This window comes from Mastigoproctus giganteus, chromosome 4, assembly GCF_048544385.1.
Source record: "Mastigoproctus giganteus isolate SK-2022 chromosome 4, ASM4854438v1, whole genome shotgun sequence".
NCBI lineage: Eukaryota > Metazoa > Arthropoda > Arachnida > Uropygi > Thelyphonidae > Mastigoproctus > Mastigoproctus giganteus.
Window position 1 is genome coordinate 182,923,860 of NC_143578.1, and position 17,643 is coordinate 182,941,502.

At 35.7% G+C, this 17,643-nt stretch overlaps 1 protein-coding gene across 3 annotated transcripts in view; it reads right to left on the minus strand.

Moving 5' to 3' along the window:
• LOC150087235 (ras-specific guanine nucleotide-releasing factor RalGPS1-like) overlaps positions 1 to 17,643 on the minus strand; it is a 419,169-nt gene that overhangs the window by 255,403 nt on the left and 146,123 nt on the right. For all 3 annotated transcript variants that reach the window (XM_090371091.1, XM_090371092.1, XM_090371090.1), the window contains exons 2-3: positions 12,661 to 12,770; positions 4,146 to 4,274 (exon numbers count right to left, since the gene is read on the minus strand). In XM_090371091.1, coding sequence (XP_090227217.1) covers positions 4,146 to 4,274; positions 12,661 to 12,726 — 195 coding nt within the window. In that variant the 5' untranslated portion in view covers positions 12,727 to 12,770. The remainder of the gene's footprint in view (positions 1 to 4,145; positions 4,275 to 12,660; positions 12,771 to 17,643) is intronic.

Consider the following 17,643-nt stretch of genomic DNA (forward strand, 5'->3'; position numbering starts at 1 on the left):
CATCATTCCTTAGATGAGCTAAGAAATAACGAGACTGGTACCTTCAAATGTATGTTCTGGACTGCAAATAGAGCTACGCTGCTATGCAGTATGCATTCAGATTTAAGGATGCAAGCAAGCTTGAATTGCTCCCCGAAAACACGTCATTTGGCGAAAATTAATTTTCGCTCCGCTCTCTGCTCTTATCCTCATTCGACATCATCTTGGGGTGTCATTTCGTCAGCTAGCCTTCAGTGTTGAAATAGCTTGGCACGGAACTCATGTGGCCTATCAGTGGCACCCTTGGCAAGGGTGCCACTGACCCAATGCCAAGGTGTTCCTACGCTACTGCATTCAAGGCTACAAACATGTCAATCACGACTTCCCGCAGGTGCCTAGTCTCGATATGCAGCAATTTGCAGAAATGAAGCCTTTTCAGGTAAGAGTAACCTTTTGTTCCTTCACCAATCTGGTTGCCCTTCTCTGCACCCATTCAAAAGATCTACATCCTTCCTAAAGTGAGGCTTCCAGACCTGTATACAGTACTCAAGATGCAGCTTTACCATTGCTTTATAAAAAGGGATAATCACCTCCTTCTCCCTGCCAGCAAAGTTTTTGCATATCATTGACAAAATTCAGTAAGCTGTCCTGGCAGCATATCTGCACTGCTCAGAGAATTTCATGTCTGACCTGCACAGTTACAACCAGGTCTTCTTCATTCTCTACTAGCCGAGTGTACACAGTTGATAAATTACTCTGGGGTTACTGTTACCCATATACAGTACCTTGTATTTGTCAATGTTAAACTTAAACTAACATTTCTCAGCCCATCGACCCAATTTTCCTAGATCTTGTTGCAGTAAGCTCAACCCGATGACTGCCATTAACCACCCTGCCACCCTTTGTATCATCTGCAAACTTAGGCATTAAGCCCGATATACCCTCATCAATACCACTGATAAATATTGAAAACAACAATGGACCAAGCACTGAAACCTGGGGAACTCTACAAAGAGCAATGCCCATTGATAACCACTCTGTCTTCTTCCAGTTAACCATCCCTTTTTGCAAAGCAGTAACTTGCCCTTAATGCTACATTGCTCCAGTTTGTACAGCAGTCTTTTATATGAAACAGTATCAAAAGCCTTTATGAAATTGAAAGTATATGACGTAAAAATTATTTTTTTGCATCCAGTTGCTTGGTCACTGAATCATAGTAACCTAACAGATTAGTTAGACAAGTCCACCCCTTAACAAATCCATACTGTGATTGCAGTATAACGGCATGCCTGTCCAGATGATTCTGCATTACTCCTTTAACCAGTGATTCTATTATTTTCCCTGGAACAGACATTAAACTTACAGGTCTGTAATTACGCATTTTGCCTTTGTGAATTGAGGATACATTTCCTCATCTGCAGCCCATAGGAACCTCCTCTGAATCCAAGGATGCTCTCATAATTATGGCTAAAGGTTTGCTTACCTCCCTTGCTGCCTCCTGTAATATAACTGGAGGGATTCCCATCCATCCCAGGTGCCTTTTTTATGTACATCTTCAACAATTTCTCCTACACTTTCCTTTCAGTTATCACAGTCATTTAGCACCTCATTAGAGTTTGATAAACTTCTGGCATCCCTTTCCCCAAAGAATTCCTCATGTGTGAATGTAGATGTAAAATATCCATTCAATTTGTCTACAACCTCAGCAAGGTCATCAACAGTTAACCTATAGACATCAAGTGGCCCAATGTGATTCATCCCCTTCCTTCTACTGTTAATATAAGCAGAGAAGTCTTTGCTGTTTTTCCTTTGTATTCTTTGCCAGAGGCTTCTCATAATCTGCCTTGCTTATCTAACCTACTTTGTGACTTGATTACACACTAATTTATGTCTACCATAGGCTTCTATATCATCTGATAATATATGCATCCCATGCACTTTTTTTTCCTCTGCCATTTGGCTCAATAATTCACCTGACATCCATTTAGGTGCCTTAAATAGTATTTCTTCATTGGTATGAAATCCCAGTAGCTTCTTTTCCCTGAATACTTCCCATTTAGAATTTCCAGTTGGTAACATCATCAGCTGGTCCCACTGCACATAATTTAAAAAAAAACTGTCTGAGACCACTATAGTCACCCTTACGAAAGCAAAAGCCTTTCCCTTTACCCTTGACAGTAGTTGTCTTTATTAAATTCCACATTAGTACACTGTGATTGCTATCACCCAGTAGGTCTTTTACCTGCATATTCTTAATGCATGAAAAAAATCACTGCTGATAACCATATCAAAGGTACTACTTCCTCTTGTTGCCTCTCTAACATGCTGCTGTAGAAAACAGTCATCCAAGAAATCCACTAAAGCCTTGCAAGAGTATAAGTGACCAACCACAAATTCCAGTCAACATCCGAAAAATTAAAATCCTTGATTATAAGACATCCTGATTTGCTGACCTACTCTATTTCTCTATACAGCTGATTGGTATACTCACTGCAGTCATTAGGCCTACACACTCCTATCCTCAATTTGTTTTCTCAGTGCTTATATCACACCAAACTGACTTAACATTGCACTCGTCACCCATGTCAATTGGATGCACTGCCTTAGATTTAATATGCTTCTTAACTAAGAGCCCAACCCCTCCCTATATACATTGCACTCCCCATATTCAAATTCAGCATCACTTATGTGAGTGACACCATGTTTCCACAATTCCTACAATGTCTGCATTTGATGACTTAACACTGAATTTGAATTTATTTGTAAATAAATTCAATGAATTTGAATTTATTTACAATGTTATAGCATTAGCATAATGAGCAGTGACAAGTGCAAAGGTACCATTCTTGAAGAAACTGGCCTCTAGATAAAGCAAGAGGATTCTTAGGGATAATGAATCTCAATTCACTATAGTATGTTCATCAAACAGATAACTTGGGTGTAGCATCAGCTCAGGGAATGTTCCCAAAAGGATTGCAAAATCTCAACTGGAAAACACTGTGGTACCAGTCCAATGATTTCAGCTTGCTAACTTGCATGGTATGGTATGGTATGGTATTTACGGTTTGTGGTTGCTATCTTGTGAAAGGAGTGGTACTGTGACATTCTCATAATGGCATTCTTACAACACTGAGATATAATTTTATTTTGCAAGAAGTCTTGTGAAATGAAAGCATAATATTAAACTGGTATACTGGCCTTCTGTTTAGAGCCCAGATAGAACCACTGTGCAATGAAAGCAAAGGCATGTGAAAGCCCATCCATGAAGGCCAGTATCACTTACCCAATTGTTCTTCTGAAGGAAAAGAGGAATATTTCTATTGACACATAAATTTATGGAAAGTGGTGTATTGAAGACCAGGAGGCACTACACCATATTTTATATGTAAGACACTACCTTTCACTCAGAATCCCAATCCTTTTGGCAACAGTGTATAAATGCAGCCAATATATATATATATGACAGCGTGACCACAGAATTCAAATTTGTCTGCATAAACTTATTTGCATGATGCAATTAATAACACATACACAAAGGCACAATATAAAACATAACATTAAGATGTAAAAATTAAAGCATAAAAGACATACGGGAAGAAAAACAAAATGATTAAAATTGTACAAAATAACAATAGGAAAACAGTATACCATATTATATATGGCATTAAATGCACAGAAAATCGGAAACCAATAAACAGCAGAAACTGTCCACAACCAAGAGATATCAGTACAAAGTTAACAACTCTGGAAAAACCACATACTGAGCACATATAGAGAAGAGACACAATACAAGATGCCTACAGCACATAATTTTATGAATTTGTGTTGTCTTACTTTAACTAACCAAGCTGGTCACTCTTGGATTACCCTTACAATTGTAGTTTCAAGAATTTCTGAACAGAAAGAGTGTAGCAATAACCAAATAAGCTTCTTTATCATATTTTGTATGTCAGCATCATTAAAATTCAAAAAATAAAAGTAAAGTGACTACCCTGGATCGTTTCAAATATCAAAATGCAAGTTACAATTTCTTTTTTAATATAAAATGACAGTGACAGCCTGTAGCATAAAAAAAAAGGGTTGTAACTTGCTTTCGACAAGAATCTATTCTTTATCCTAGTATTAAATTGTTTAACATAATGGGTGAAGACTAGCTCTTAACTTACAGCAAAATCCTCAGGTGCCACTTGTAGTATTGAAAATACCACAGCATCATAAGTTTTGGTGCAGTGACTTGTATCAGATCTCCACTGTACATTTGATGCTAAATTTGATTCTTTACTATCAGATAAAGCCTGCAAAAATATCAACAGCCATTATCTATTACATAATATTAATACCTATTAACGAATAAAAATTTCCTGCAACCCTTTGAAACATTGTTCTGAAAATTATTTTATTAAACTGAAATAAAATTTACATTTAAGAACTATAGTTAAAAATTTAGAAGGAAAAAAATCTTCACAGAAAAAAAATAAAGCAATTTTTCCATTACAGGCAGGCATTTCTACCAATTAATTCTAAGTAGCATTGGAAATGGATCACATTAAATTATCAGTATTGCTTCCATCATATACAATGAGTTACCTCAAAGCATTATATGAACAGACATGGGTAAGTACATTAATATAACACTTTACAGCACTTGCTGATCTATTTTACAATGAAACTTCCAAAAAAGAGAAACTAACATAATTTTTACCCCTTGTTTGGTTGTTTTGGAATTTTGGCACATTGCCCTATTTTGGTTATAGTGTATGCAGTTTTCATCATGCAGTATTTATGTACAAGTTTGTTTGGGGCAATATGCATGCAGGCTGAAAAATTGAATAATTCATGGTAGTATCTACTTCCCCTGCCTGAGAGAAATCCCCTACAGTCTGCCAAATAAGTCTTCCTTCAGTTGAAAAGAATTTCTTCAGTTGCTGATGGGATTCAAAACCAGACTTCTCCAAACTAGTGCAGGTAGCAAATCCACTATGCACAAATAGAACCTAGATACTCTTAACTTAAGGATAATCACAGATGTATTATTTACAAACAGACTTGCTTATAATTTCTTATTTTGAATTTAACTAGCAATTTTTGGAAGTTACAACTCCCAGTGTTGGCACCAATATTGTTGAACTAGCCGCCATATTGTAGTCGACAAGAAATAGCGTAACGTATATACTGTATATTGCAAACTAATAGCGTAAGGTATAAAGTAAAACTAGATAGCATAATAAGAAGCACTCAATTAGGATCTATTAGCTTATTATAGTACTGTCAATTAATCAAAAACATTATTAATCTTATTAAATTTCATTGTTAATTAAATTGTATTTAAATGGAGATCATGACCCAGACTACAGCTGCGAAGCAAAGATCACAGACTAGCGAGAGGGCTGTGACTCTGGGGAGAAACGAAGGGGACGATTCTCCAATGCATCACAGTCTCAAAAAATGTGCAAAATTTGAAATGATTGCTGACCTTTCTAAAACAGGACATGATCTAGCCAAGGAGGAAGCCTTTGTGTGTACTAGGTGTCTAGGGCGTCAAGAAATTAGGCACCAACTCAGCGTTCTGATGGGCATCTATGAGAGCTTGAGGTGTAGGGTAAATGCCCTTGAAGAAATAAATATGAAGGGCCATCAAGCTCTCAGCTGCCCAGCTCAACGGCAGAGCTCACTCCTGTGCATCAGGCAACACAGAGGCAATCTCCAAGGCAGAATGCACTGGTCCCAAAGGAACTAGTTATTCTTGGTAATTCTATTGTCAGGGAGACGGGAATATACTATGTAAGAAGGATAGGTGGAACAGGATCAGGGTATGTCTGCCAGGGGCAAAAGTTGATGACGTTGTAGAGCAGATATCATCTTTTAAATGGCACAAAAGGTGATATTGTTGTACACGATGGAACTAATGACATTAAGAGTAAGAGATCTGCAGATTTACTCAACAAGTACAGGTCAAGGTTGAAACAAAGTCACGAGTTAGGGTTGAACGTGAAAGTGTCTGCAATTCTGCCCAGAAGCTATAGGAGGGGGTATATGATGAGAGCCTTGTCAATCAATTCGGCCCTGGAGAGACTGTGCAAGGCTCAAGGGGTAGATTTTTTTTTTTTTTTTTTTTTTTTTAGCCTGGTGTGTGCTTGTTGACAGGAGAGACTACTTCTACAGGGATGGGATATACTTAAACAGAAAGGGCGCAAGAATATTTGCTGATGCTATCGAGACAGTGTTAGGTGGGTCAGAAAACTGCTAGATTGGGGAGACACAGACTAAAAAGGTTAACAGTGGCTGCAGGCAGAGGCAAAAGTGATTCTTGCACTGCTTCTATTAGAATGAGCGGCAGCCTGGAAAGCAAGACAATGGAGATTTCCAGGACTGCTGAGAGTCATAGTGGAACAAATAAATACATGGGCTGTGTTAGCATTAGCAAAGGCACATGATGCAAGAAAGCAAGCTTATATAGCATCAGCCAAACCCCTTCCCCCTTATTTCACCCATCCACTCTGTCCAAATGTTTGTCAAGTTCTGCCTTGAATCTATTTAAGCTATCAACTTCTACAACGACAGATGGAAGTTTGTTCCACCAATCAACCACCCGCTGGCTAAAGGCAAACTTCCACACATTTATCCTACAACCATCTTTCCTCAATTTGAATTTATGCCCTTTCAGGTGATTATTCTATGCAAGAGGAAGAATCCCATCAACATTGAGCATGCTCAAACCATTCAAGGCTTTATACACCTCAATCAGATCACCTCACAGGTGCCTAGTCTCCAGACACTGTAATTTGCAAAACTTAAGCCTTTCTTCATAAGAGCAACCCTTTGTTCCATTCCCTAATCTTGTTACCCTTCTCTGTACACGCTCAAGCAAATCTACATCCTTCCTAAAATCAGGCCTCCAGACCTGTACGCAGTACTCAATGCGTGGCCTGACCATTACCTTATAAAGAGGGACAATCACCTCCTTTTCCCTGCTAGCAAAATTCCTATATATCATTGACAAAACACCATGACCTGCCCTGGCAGCCTGTCTGCATTGCTCAGAAAACTTCATATCTGCCTGCACAATTACCCCCAGGTCCTTTTCATTCTCTACCACTGTCAGTGTGGTGCCACAGAGTTGATACGTTACTCTGGGATTACTGCTTCCCATATGTAGTACTTTACATTTGTCAATGCTAAACTTCATTTGCCACCTCTCAGCCCATCTGCTCAACTTTTCTAGATCCTGTTGCAGCAGTGTACTGTCATTGGTGTCACTAAGAACCCTGCCAACTTTTGTATCATCTGCAAACTTGGACATTAAGCCTGATATATCATCATCAATATCATTTATAAATACAGAAAACAACAATGGACCCAACACTGAACCCCGAGGGACTCCACTAATAACATTAGTCCACAAAGAGCAGTGTCCATTGATTACCACTGTCTTCTCCCACTCAACCATCCCTTTTTCCATAGCAGCAATTTGCCTCCAATGCCACACTGCTGCACAATCTTCCAAAGATCCAAATATATGATATTCAAAACCACTACTGTTTTTTTTTTTTTTTTTTAATTCATTAATTTTGATAAACAGGATCAATATTGTCAATCTACAGCATAGGTAAACAAACTAACTGCACTGAAATGCATTGTGAGAACATAATTTAGGACAATTTAATCAACTATTTAGATCATCAGTGATGGCAGCGTAAAATTAGGCAATTTGTGTGCAACCCATGGGCTGCACAAAATTACCTAATTTTACACTGCCACCTGCAATCTAATTTCAGAAACAAGAAAAAAAATATACTAAAGTCAATGAATAATTATTATATTTCTATAAAATATTATTAAACAAGTTTTTACACTGTTTTACTGATAATACAACTAACAGTTTTAATATGAAACTATAAATTAAACAAAAGTGTCATCTCTCATAAAAATAACTATTGCAGTATTTTGTTTCTTTACTTCAGTTTTAGCTCTAAATAACAACAAAATGGCAAAATAAATGTAAGTGATTTCAACATTTTCATAAATCTTATTATATATATAATATAAGTAATCACCTCAATACACTTGCCTAGTTTGACAGCATCGGTTAACTTGTAATTATAAATAAATTTTAAAAAATGGATTTTTTTTTTTTTTTTTTAATGAAAACCCCAAACACGAAAGGTATCAAAACCTATAGTACTTAGTACCGTGCATGGGTTGAAGGAGAAGTATGGGGAGAGGGGGGAATGCCAGAAACTTTGCTCTAGAGACTAAACATGGGTTTCACCACCTCAAGCCTCCAATAAGCAAAGTGGTGGTATTTCACCGGTTGATGAAAGTCATCTACCATATAATGTGCCCTGCAAACATTTTTTCCTCATGAACTGGCATTCATACCAAAAAGGTTGCTCATCACTTATTTAGATAATAACAATTATTGTTCACAGGGGCAGCTTAGTTGGCATGATACATCACTGTATACTGGAGAGGCCCGAGTTTGTTGCTAGTTAGGCTTCGAGTTAGGCTTCTTCAACAGAGCTTCTAGTTCACAACATGCAAATCAGCCTGTGGACACACAGGGCACAAGCTACAAGCAAAAGACTCGTGGTCCACAGTAGCATTAGCAACCCAATATGGGGAGGGTAGGGTGAAATGGGAGATAACTACAAAAGGAAGTGGAAGCAGTCCCATTTCCTTTTGTAGTCATCCCAATCCACAGCTGCAGTTGCAAAATAATCATATCAAGTTATGTCATTTAGATAATTACAAATCAAATGTTTTGAACACTTTACTCCTTCATCAATAGCCTTATTTAAGAATTTAAAAAGTGATTTACAAGTACTTATATGTTTTTCTAGCTTTGTGACATCCTCTTCAGTGCAAGATGTGTTGGGTGTTTACACAGGGGGGAAGAATTTGAGAGGTAATGCCAACTCTGGTTGTACTGTAGTTTTATGAAAGGGAGAGTCTAGTTACACTGCTTGTCTGGTATTTTATATCTGGAGTGCTGTTTGATTGACACTGGGTGTAGGATGAAAATTCTGTCTATCGACTGTATTGCTAAAATTCTCTTGAATTGTGGTAGGCAACCATAAAGTCTCTCCTATTCTGATGGTGTATAATGTTTGTACTTTTGGGCTAAATAAATTACATCCATGGGCTTAATGAATGTCTTGGAGGAAGAAACCTTGAGAGGTGATGTCAGCTCTGGTTGTATTGCAATATTGTGAAAGGGAAAGTCTAGTTATACTGCTTGCCTAGTATTTTGCATCTAGAGTTCATTGTGCCTGATTCTATGATGTGCCACATTGCTTGTTGAATGTTTCCGCTTTTAGTATGATTTACATGCTCCTCTATCCAAGTTTTTAACTTGTACAATGTCTGCCCAAAGAATACTTCTCACGGATTACAATCAGTGATGAGCTGTGAATATTTTGACAATGGGCTTGCACTTCTGCCATCCTTTGGGGGGGGGGTACCTACCGAGTAAATCTGATGGGTCACGGAAGTGACGTCACCAGCGGCATCTGCAGAGGTGCTTCCCACGCTGAGACCACTAGTCTGTGTGGGACACTCACTAGTAGTATGATTAGATTAGAGCGTGTGTGACGCATTTTTCGTGACCGGAATTTTTTGGAATTTTTTTAATAGTATGACGTCTACTGCACGTGCTCAGCAGACACGAAACGATACATTTTTTTCATGATAAAATTTTAATACTGTGAATAAAAAATAACAAAAATATTTCCCATATTACAAATAACGAATTATCACAAACATTCTAGAATATAAAAATAAATATTACATAAAAAACAAACTGTTCTAGAAAAGGTACACAAAAATCACAGATTACATGAAAAAAAATATTGCACAAATATTCAAGAAAATTTTCTTCTAAAAGTTGCCATATGAAATTTACTTCTTTATTAATATTGACATAATGATCTGGATCAACTCGAAGCAATGGTTTTCCATTTAGATGTATGATCATCATAATCTCCAATGTGTTTAATTTTCAACATTATTCGTTCATTTATTCATACGATATTATTCATTACGCTGAAAGCTCGCTCAGTTTCAGCACTGCTAATCGCAATGGTTTCAAAGATATATTTCTGGCTTTCTTAATTGTAAAGGGAATTTCACTCGATTTTAAAAATAAACTGTCTTCGACAAAATCTCTAAAATCATTAATTTTTTCAGGAAACAAATTTCGTATTTTATCAGAAAACAAATTTCTTATTCGATTTTCAGTCTTGCTACCGAGACGAAAGTTCTTTAAAATTCCACGATTTCCGGTAGAATATGTTTAAAAATTTTTTCAATGGCATGATTATTTTCTTTATTTAATTGAAAATCACCCTGTTGCATTAATAACTTATCCTTTAAGGATAAAACAATGCATTTAATAACTTGTCACGAGGTAATTTTACTGTTCTTACTTTCGATTTTGATTCCTTCAAATTCTTTCCACTTCAACATGCTCTCAATTTTCTCAAAATTCATATTTTCCTTCAGAATTTTTTCAAATTAGCAATAGCATTGATAGTTCGAATAATTAATTTATCTGCTTTTGCCATAGTGAATCTGTAAAGCTTCTGAAATGTAAGAGAGCTCCTGCAGGATGTCGATCATTGGTGCTAAATGGTTAAGAAATTCCAGATTTAAAAGTCGCTTTAACAATCCCAAATATTTTACTTCTGATTCAAAATGTTTGCACAATGCAGGATAATTCCATTAACCCACAATTACCATTCGCAAGCTACAAGCTGCTCTTCGTAGCCCAAACACACGACCGATCTTTGTAGTTTCCACATCCAAGTTCTTTAGCAATCATACTTAATTTGCACTAGTTTTTTGGAGATTGGTAATAGTTTTTGTTTTTTGTTTTTTTTTATTGTCTGTATGCCATTATATTTTAGAACATTTTCTACACAGTGAAAGGCTCGACAAAGTTTCAAAATCTGACAACATTTCATTTTCGTAAAGTTTATATAATAACTTAGTTGCCTCAATTCCCCCTACGTTGTTACTGTCACTAGTTCTTTGAATACTGTGCAAAATATCGGAATCACTCAGATATTCAGCTACTGTGACCATGTAAACATAGACAGGAGAAATTTACTGGAAGGCGTGAATCACTCACTTCTCCGAAAAACATAACACCCGTTTGTCGGAGTAAAGGGGAACCACTACACAGGTTGACCAGAAGCTATTATCCATGTCGGGAATTTTCTTAATCCTCTGACTGGCTATGGAAAGCATATTGACTAGCGCGACTTTGGCTGCATAAGTTTTACGGGCACCACTACATTGTGGAACGGTAATCCCTTTCATCCTTAATTCGTGCTTTCTGATTACCTAAAGGCCAGAGGTGAGAACAATGCATACAAAGTTGTCTCTCCTAATCTGTTCGTTACATGAAAATTATTTTTGTTCTACAGAAACTACTGTATTTTAAATGTAATTACCAAGGGGAACTTAAAAAAATTCGGTATAAAAAAGTTGGTTAAACAGAGGTCCGACTGTAATTAAATCAAAAATTAAGCAATTTTAAAATACATAACTGATCGATTGTACCATTAAAATGCTGGGAAGGGGGCCTCGCTCGCCGCACTGTAGTTTCGGCTCTGGATACTCAATAATTGCATTCAGGATTTCATTTGTAAAATAAATGATCGTCTCAACAATGGGCTCGCAAATTTTCAAAAAAAATAACAATGAGCTCTCGCGAGCTCACTATAGCTCACCACTGATTACAATCCAACTTGTAAGCAACATCTCAATTTGTTGGGGCTGGGGGGAACTTTGAAGACCTGAGAAGTTGTTTCAGATTTTTATTGCCTGAGATGTGTACAGAGAGACTGGGTCTTCTAGCTGATTTGTTAGTGCCGTCATCTATTCCCAAGTAATAGGGGATGATGAACATGGGTAAGTCTGAGGAAATTGTGTCTGTAGGGAAGGGTTATTAAAGTTATCTATAGTGTGCATTATAATTCTATCAATAAATCTCATGGGGATATTGATTACAGATGCTGATAGCTTTTATCAGTTTTAGTACCTATTTTCAATTGCTGGGGGTTTCCTAAGCTGACCTTTGGTAATGTTAATTGATGTCCAGTAAAAGTAGAATTCTGTTCACTTCTTTTTCTATGGAGAATCTGATATCATATCCATCATCATAAAGCTGCATGCTAATTGTGTTTATTGAAAGTATCATGTTACACACTGCTATGATTCCATATAATAAAAAAATTTTTTTTTTTTTTTGTGGGGAGCACAGAAGAAAGTAACTATGTGTGCTAGGAAGAACACATTTCCAATGATTGGGGAGTAGGTTAGATCAAACAGGAAGATGGACGAACAAACGTTCAACATCGAAGCTCACCAACATGGAGTATCATACAAGACTGTAGAAAATCAGGCGACCCATCTCTGATCTTGTTTTTCTCTTTATATACAACTGTAGAGCAACAGTAAGTGCTTGCAAATCTCTCGTAAAGTTATAATTTTTACATAATGACACTGATAAAGGTACTAGTGTTCTGAAACATTGTTTGTAATTATGCAAATAGTTAATTAAAATTATTCTAAGTTGTGTTTCTCACAATGTGTTTACTACAATGTCCTTCAGTTCTTTCACACTGGAGAAATCTTCAGCATGATCTTCACATATTTCTGTAAAAACTAACTACTTACTTCTGTGGTGCGTAATGATCCGCTTCCACCTGTAGCAACTTCTGCTGGTATTTCACTATATTTCATTATTTCTGGTCAGAAGTTGAGCATCTGCATATACTCCAAGATTGCTAAAAATAAATGTTTTGGTTATTTTATCAAACTTGCTAAAAACTATACAATAACATTACAGTGAAAAATAAATTGGAAACAATAATAATTATAAGGCTACAAATAAAAGTACAGTAGACACGTTTTATCCAACGTGATCAGTTAATAAAAAAAAAGTCTGCTAAAACAAAGAATCATAAAAAAATAAATACAGTGAAACTTCTCCTAACGGACATCTCTCTCTACAACGGACATTTTCAAATTCCCCAACTCACCTCCATTGGTTTTAACGTGTTTGCAGCTTCTGTCTAGCGGACATTCTCTGTAACGGACGCAGACAGGCAATCTGCACTGTTTCATTTAGATTAGCACTTAATTTGATCTCCTCATAACGGACAGCAGGCAAGCTCACGGCCCTTTTTCTAGGAACGTTTCTTCCACGTAGTGCCTCAATTGTGTGTTTATTTTCTATTTCCAATTCTCTGAATTTTATCAAGGTTTACGTCGCGGTTCCAAACCCTTTTTCAAGAATTTTAAGGCACGTGTAAAACTTTTGATGAATTCGGTGTGTGCAGGGGGTGGGAATATGGTAGGCCTTTCTTCTTTTCAGTTTCAGTTTTCAGTTTTTTTCAGTGTCGTGTGAAGTGCACAATGTCTTCTCGTAAACATTTAACTTTAAAAGATAAAGTCGAACTCATTAATGCGTATGATCGGCAAAAAAATAGTGTTCGCAATCTCGCTGCAAAATTCAAAATCGGGAAGACGCAGGTAAGCGACATCCTAAAGAAAAAAAATGAACTGCTCAAACAATTTTGGCAACACGGAAATGATCAGGTTCAAAAATCATTCCCGAAAACTGTTGGACTTCAAATTTGTCGAGCGCGTGCTAAAAAAATTCCCATTAATGGGCCTATTATTAGGGAAAAGCCCAGCTTTGGAAGTTGCGAAATCTATGGGAGTAAATGAGTTCAAAGCTTCTGTGGGATGGCTAGACAAGTTCAAAACGCGACATAAAATTTCTTGGAAAACCATAAGTGGTGAAGGTGGATCTGTTGATACTGGGGTTGTAACAGAGTGGACCATCAAATTGGAAGATTTATGTCGTGATTTTGAAGCTAAGGATATTTACAACTGTGACGAAACAGGGTTGTTTTTTTAAAGCTCTTCCTGAAAAAATAATGAGTCTAAAAGACGAAAAGTGCCAGGGCGGAAAAATTTCTAAGAAACGCTTAACTGTACTATTGTGTACAAATATGCTGGGAGACTTTGAACAACCTCTTGTTATAGGAAACCCACAAAATCCTCGTTGTTTCAAGGGCATAAAGTTGAATCTTTTGAATGTTGACTGGAAGTCTAATAAAAAAGCGTGGATGACACGAGATATCATGAGCGAATGGATAAGTCACTTTAACCAAAACATGATTCGTCAAAACAGAAAAATTATTCTTTTCATGGATAATGCTGCATCTCACCCGCACATTGAATTGTCCAACATTCAAATCGTTTTTCTGCCACCAAACACATCTGCAGAGTGTCAGGTCAGCCCTTGGATCAAGTGATAATAAAAAATTTTAAACTTCACTACAGAAAACGTGTTTTAAGACATCTCATTGCAAACATGAACGATGTAACATGTGCGAGTGACCTTGCAAAGAAAATCAGCATCCTAGATACGATTCAATGGATTTCCTCTTCAGTAAACGCAATTAGAAAACAAACTGTCGTGAACTTTTTTGTAAAGTCTGGCTACTCAAACGCAAAAATTGAAGTTGTGAACAGCAATGTGGAGCACCAAGAAGAACAAGAACTTCAACATCTATTGATAATGTACGATACTTCCGCTGCAAGTGACCCTGGCTACAAAGATATAGACTGAAACCTCGCTACAGAAGATGGTGCTCTAGATATCAACGACATTATCATCGATATTTTTCAAGAAGTTCCTCATGAGGATGAAGAAATGGAAGGAGGTCATTCTGTCGAAGAACATATTAAAGACGAACCACCGACGAAAATAGAAGAAGCGCTCATACAAATCAATCATTTAAAAATGTTTTTCTCCGCTGAAGAAGATACTGAAGGACTTTCGATGGTTTCTTCACTCTAAACAAATGTTGAAAACAAAATTATCAGCCGGAAGAAGGTGCAGAAGAAAATAAGTGATTACTGTATGTATTTTTCTTAAGATAAAGTCATAATATGCATAGCACAATTGTATGTATATTATTTACAAAAATAGTGTGCAAAATCTTATATAATTTAATTTAATTTTACATTAAATGTTTAACGATTTTTCTTTATCTCTTGTGTATGTAATTGTATATTATTTACAAAAATATTGTTCAAAATCTGCATATACTGTATTTTAATTTAATTTTACATTAAACGTTTAACGATTTTTCTTTTTCTTTTTTTTTTTCTCCCTCAGACTTCTTGTTAGCGGACACTTCTCTCTAACGGACACATTTTCGTTCCCCATGGCTGTCCGTTAAAGGGAAGTTTCACTGTACATAATTTAAAAATATTATTTTCCACTTAAAACATACATGTACATTCAGTTACCTAAAATCAATAATTTTTATCTGTTTATATGATAAAATGCACCATTTTGCAGCACAGGCCCTTCTCATTTTTATAAACATCATATCATTGAATCAGGATGTCGTTCAATATAATGCAAAGCTCTATCCAAAACATTTTTGGCTCCTGCATGAGAAATTTTTTACTCTAGATTCAATCTTTTCTTTTTCATATTTAAATCTATCTGTTTCTGGCACTGCATGTATGATTTCAGCATCTTCTATAAATTTCACTTTCCAATAAACTGATATCAATTTGTTGGAAAGATTATGAATTCTACTTTTAATGATACACACTTATCACAAACACATTGTCGCAATTTTGCTATTTATTTCAGAAGCTAACATCCTTGCTACTTCCAAATAGCAAGATTGTTAAGTCCATATGATGGATAGAGCCAAGTTCCTCAGATAATCTATACTCTCCTCCAAAAATAATACTTGGGATACTGTTAAAATTTTACCTACGAAAATATAGAGTTGTAGGGTTACACTTCAATAATAGTTGAAATAAAATTAAAGTTATGTTATACTGCCCCACGATTAACAGTGAATGCAGCATAGTGCATAATTTTTACTTTACCTATGAATGTTTTAATCCATTACAAAAACAGATGTTCAGAATTCAAAAATATAGATACCAGAGGGTTTATTTTTGAAAATTAAAATTACGCACATATGAGAAAAAAGTATCCCAAACATGACACCCACAAACAAACTACATGAAGAACAAATTCAAATACAAGCATATACAATTATGCTTAAATTTCACTCCATTTAACTGGTAAATTTTTATGGCACTGTTCTCCATTATCAACTATAATTCTGTTATTCTTTCAAAACAGTCTGAATAAGTGCCTTGATTCATGGGGCTTTAGATTACAATACCTTTCATGTTTTGGGTAACAATAAAAAAAAAAAAAAAAAAACCTACTATTTTAATCTTTTCACAGGCATGCACATAAATTTACATTAAAGTTCTTTCAACATGGTATCAACAAATTATGTCTACACATGCACAGATTCTCCTGCACAACTGTGTCAACCTATCAACTGTGTTTAGAAGTGACAGTAGTCATTTTTATATTAACAATAGCTTCCAAATCAGCTTTGAGAAAATGTGGAATTGCACAAATCAGAACTGAAGAAATTCTCTGGAATTTGAATATAGAAGTTGATGAATTGAACTAATAATATATATATAAAAAAAATCAAATAAAAAAATAAAATGATGAATTTATTTTTTTTACAAAATTTTATTTAATTTTTTTACAAAAAATTTATTTTCATTTTTGACAATAATCTGGCTATGACGTAGCTGAGTGGCCTTGAGCAAGAGTGCAGTGGCACGTGCTGTTTGAGTGGACCAGGGTTCATGCCCATGACTATTAAATACAATAAATGTTTGCATTGACGTTGGGTGAAGGAAACACCAAAATAAAAACAAGGTTGTGAGGCCTGGCCAGCCAGATTGAAAAAAATTTGGCTGGGCATAATCAACATGGAGAAATGACAAGCGTTCCATCCATGTCGCTGACCCCTAACCGGGACAAACAGTGCGGATAATTTTTTTTGACAATAATCTCACTCTAACGCTCAGCTATAAAGTCAAAATAGGCAAAAAATTTAATATTTAAAAGCTATTATGTACATAGCTTTTCAATTTTAAAACTAACAAATTCCTCAAAAAAAAAAATATATATATATATATATATATCACTTCTGAAAGTTATTCATGTCTCATGTTAATATAATGAGACATGAATGGAGAGAGATTTCAGTGTAGTTTATTTGTTTATGTATTTTCAAAATACCGGTTTATAATTCATATAAAAGCTGATGAATGTTGCATAACTTTTATTAGTATCAGTACAGTAACCAGCAGTACTTTGATTACAATGGAGTAGCATTCTGGTAACATAATTTTTTATTTTTAAAATTAAGTTTCCTTCTGCTGCTTCATTGTACCACAGCCACATATTTCACACTTAAGCTTCAGTTACTATTCATATTTATTCTGATATTAAAAAAATCTAGTCTTTAACCATGTTTCTTCATATATATATATATATATATATATAGTATTAAACTTGCAATCACAAATACTGTCAAAATATTTTTCTAGGGAAAACCACATATATTATAAAATCCAGTGCCCATTAAAAATTTGACAAAAAAATATATATAAAGTAATGTTAAAAAGTAAACTGTCTAAAATTGGGAAGTGGAATAAGCACCCCATCCTGATAATGGTGCCCACAATTGTCATGTTTTGGTGACAAACTGCCTTTTATTTTTTCTCTTCTTTCTGGTT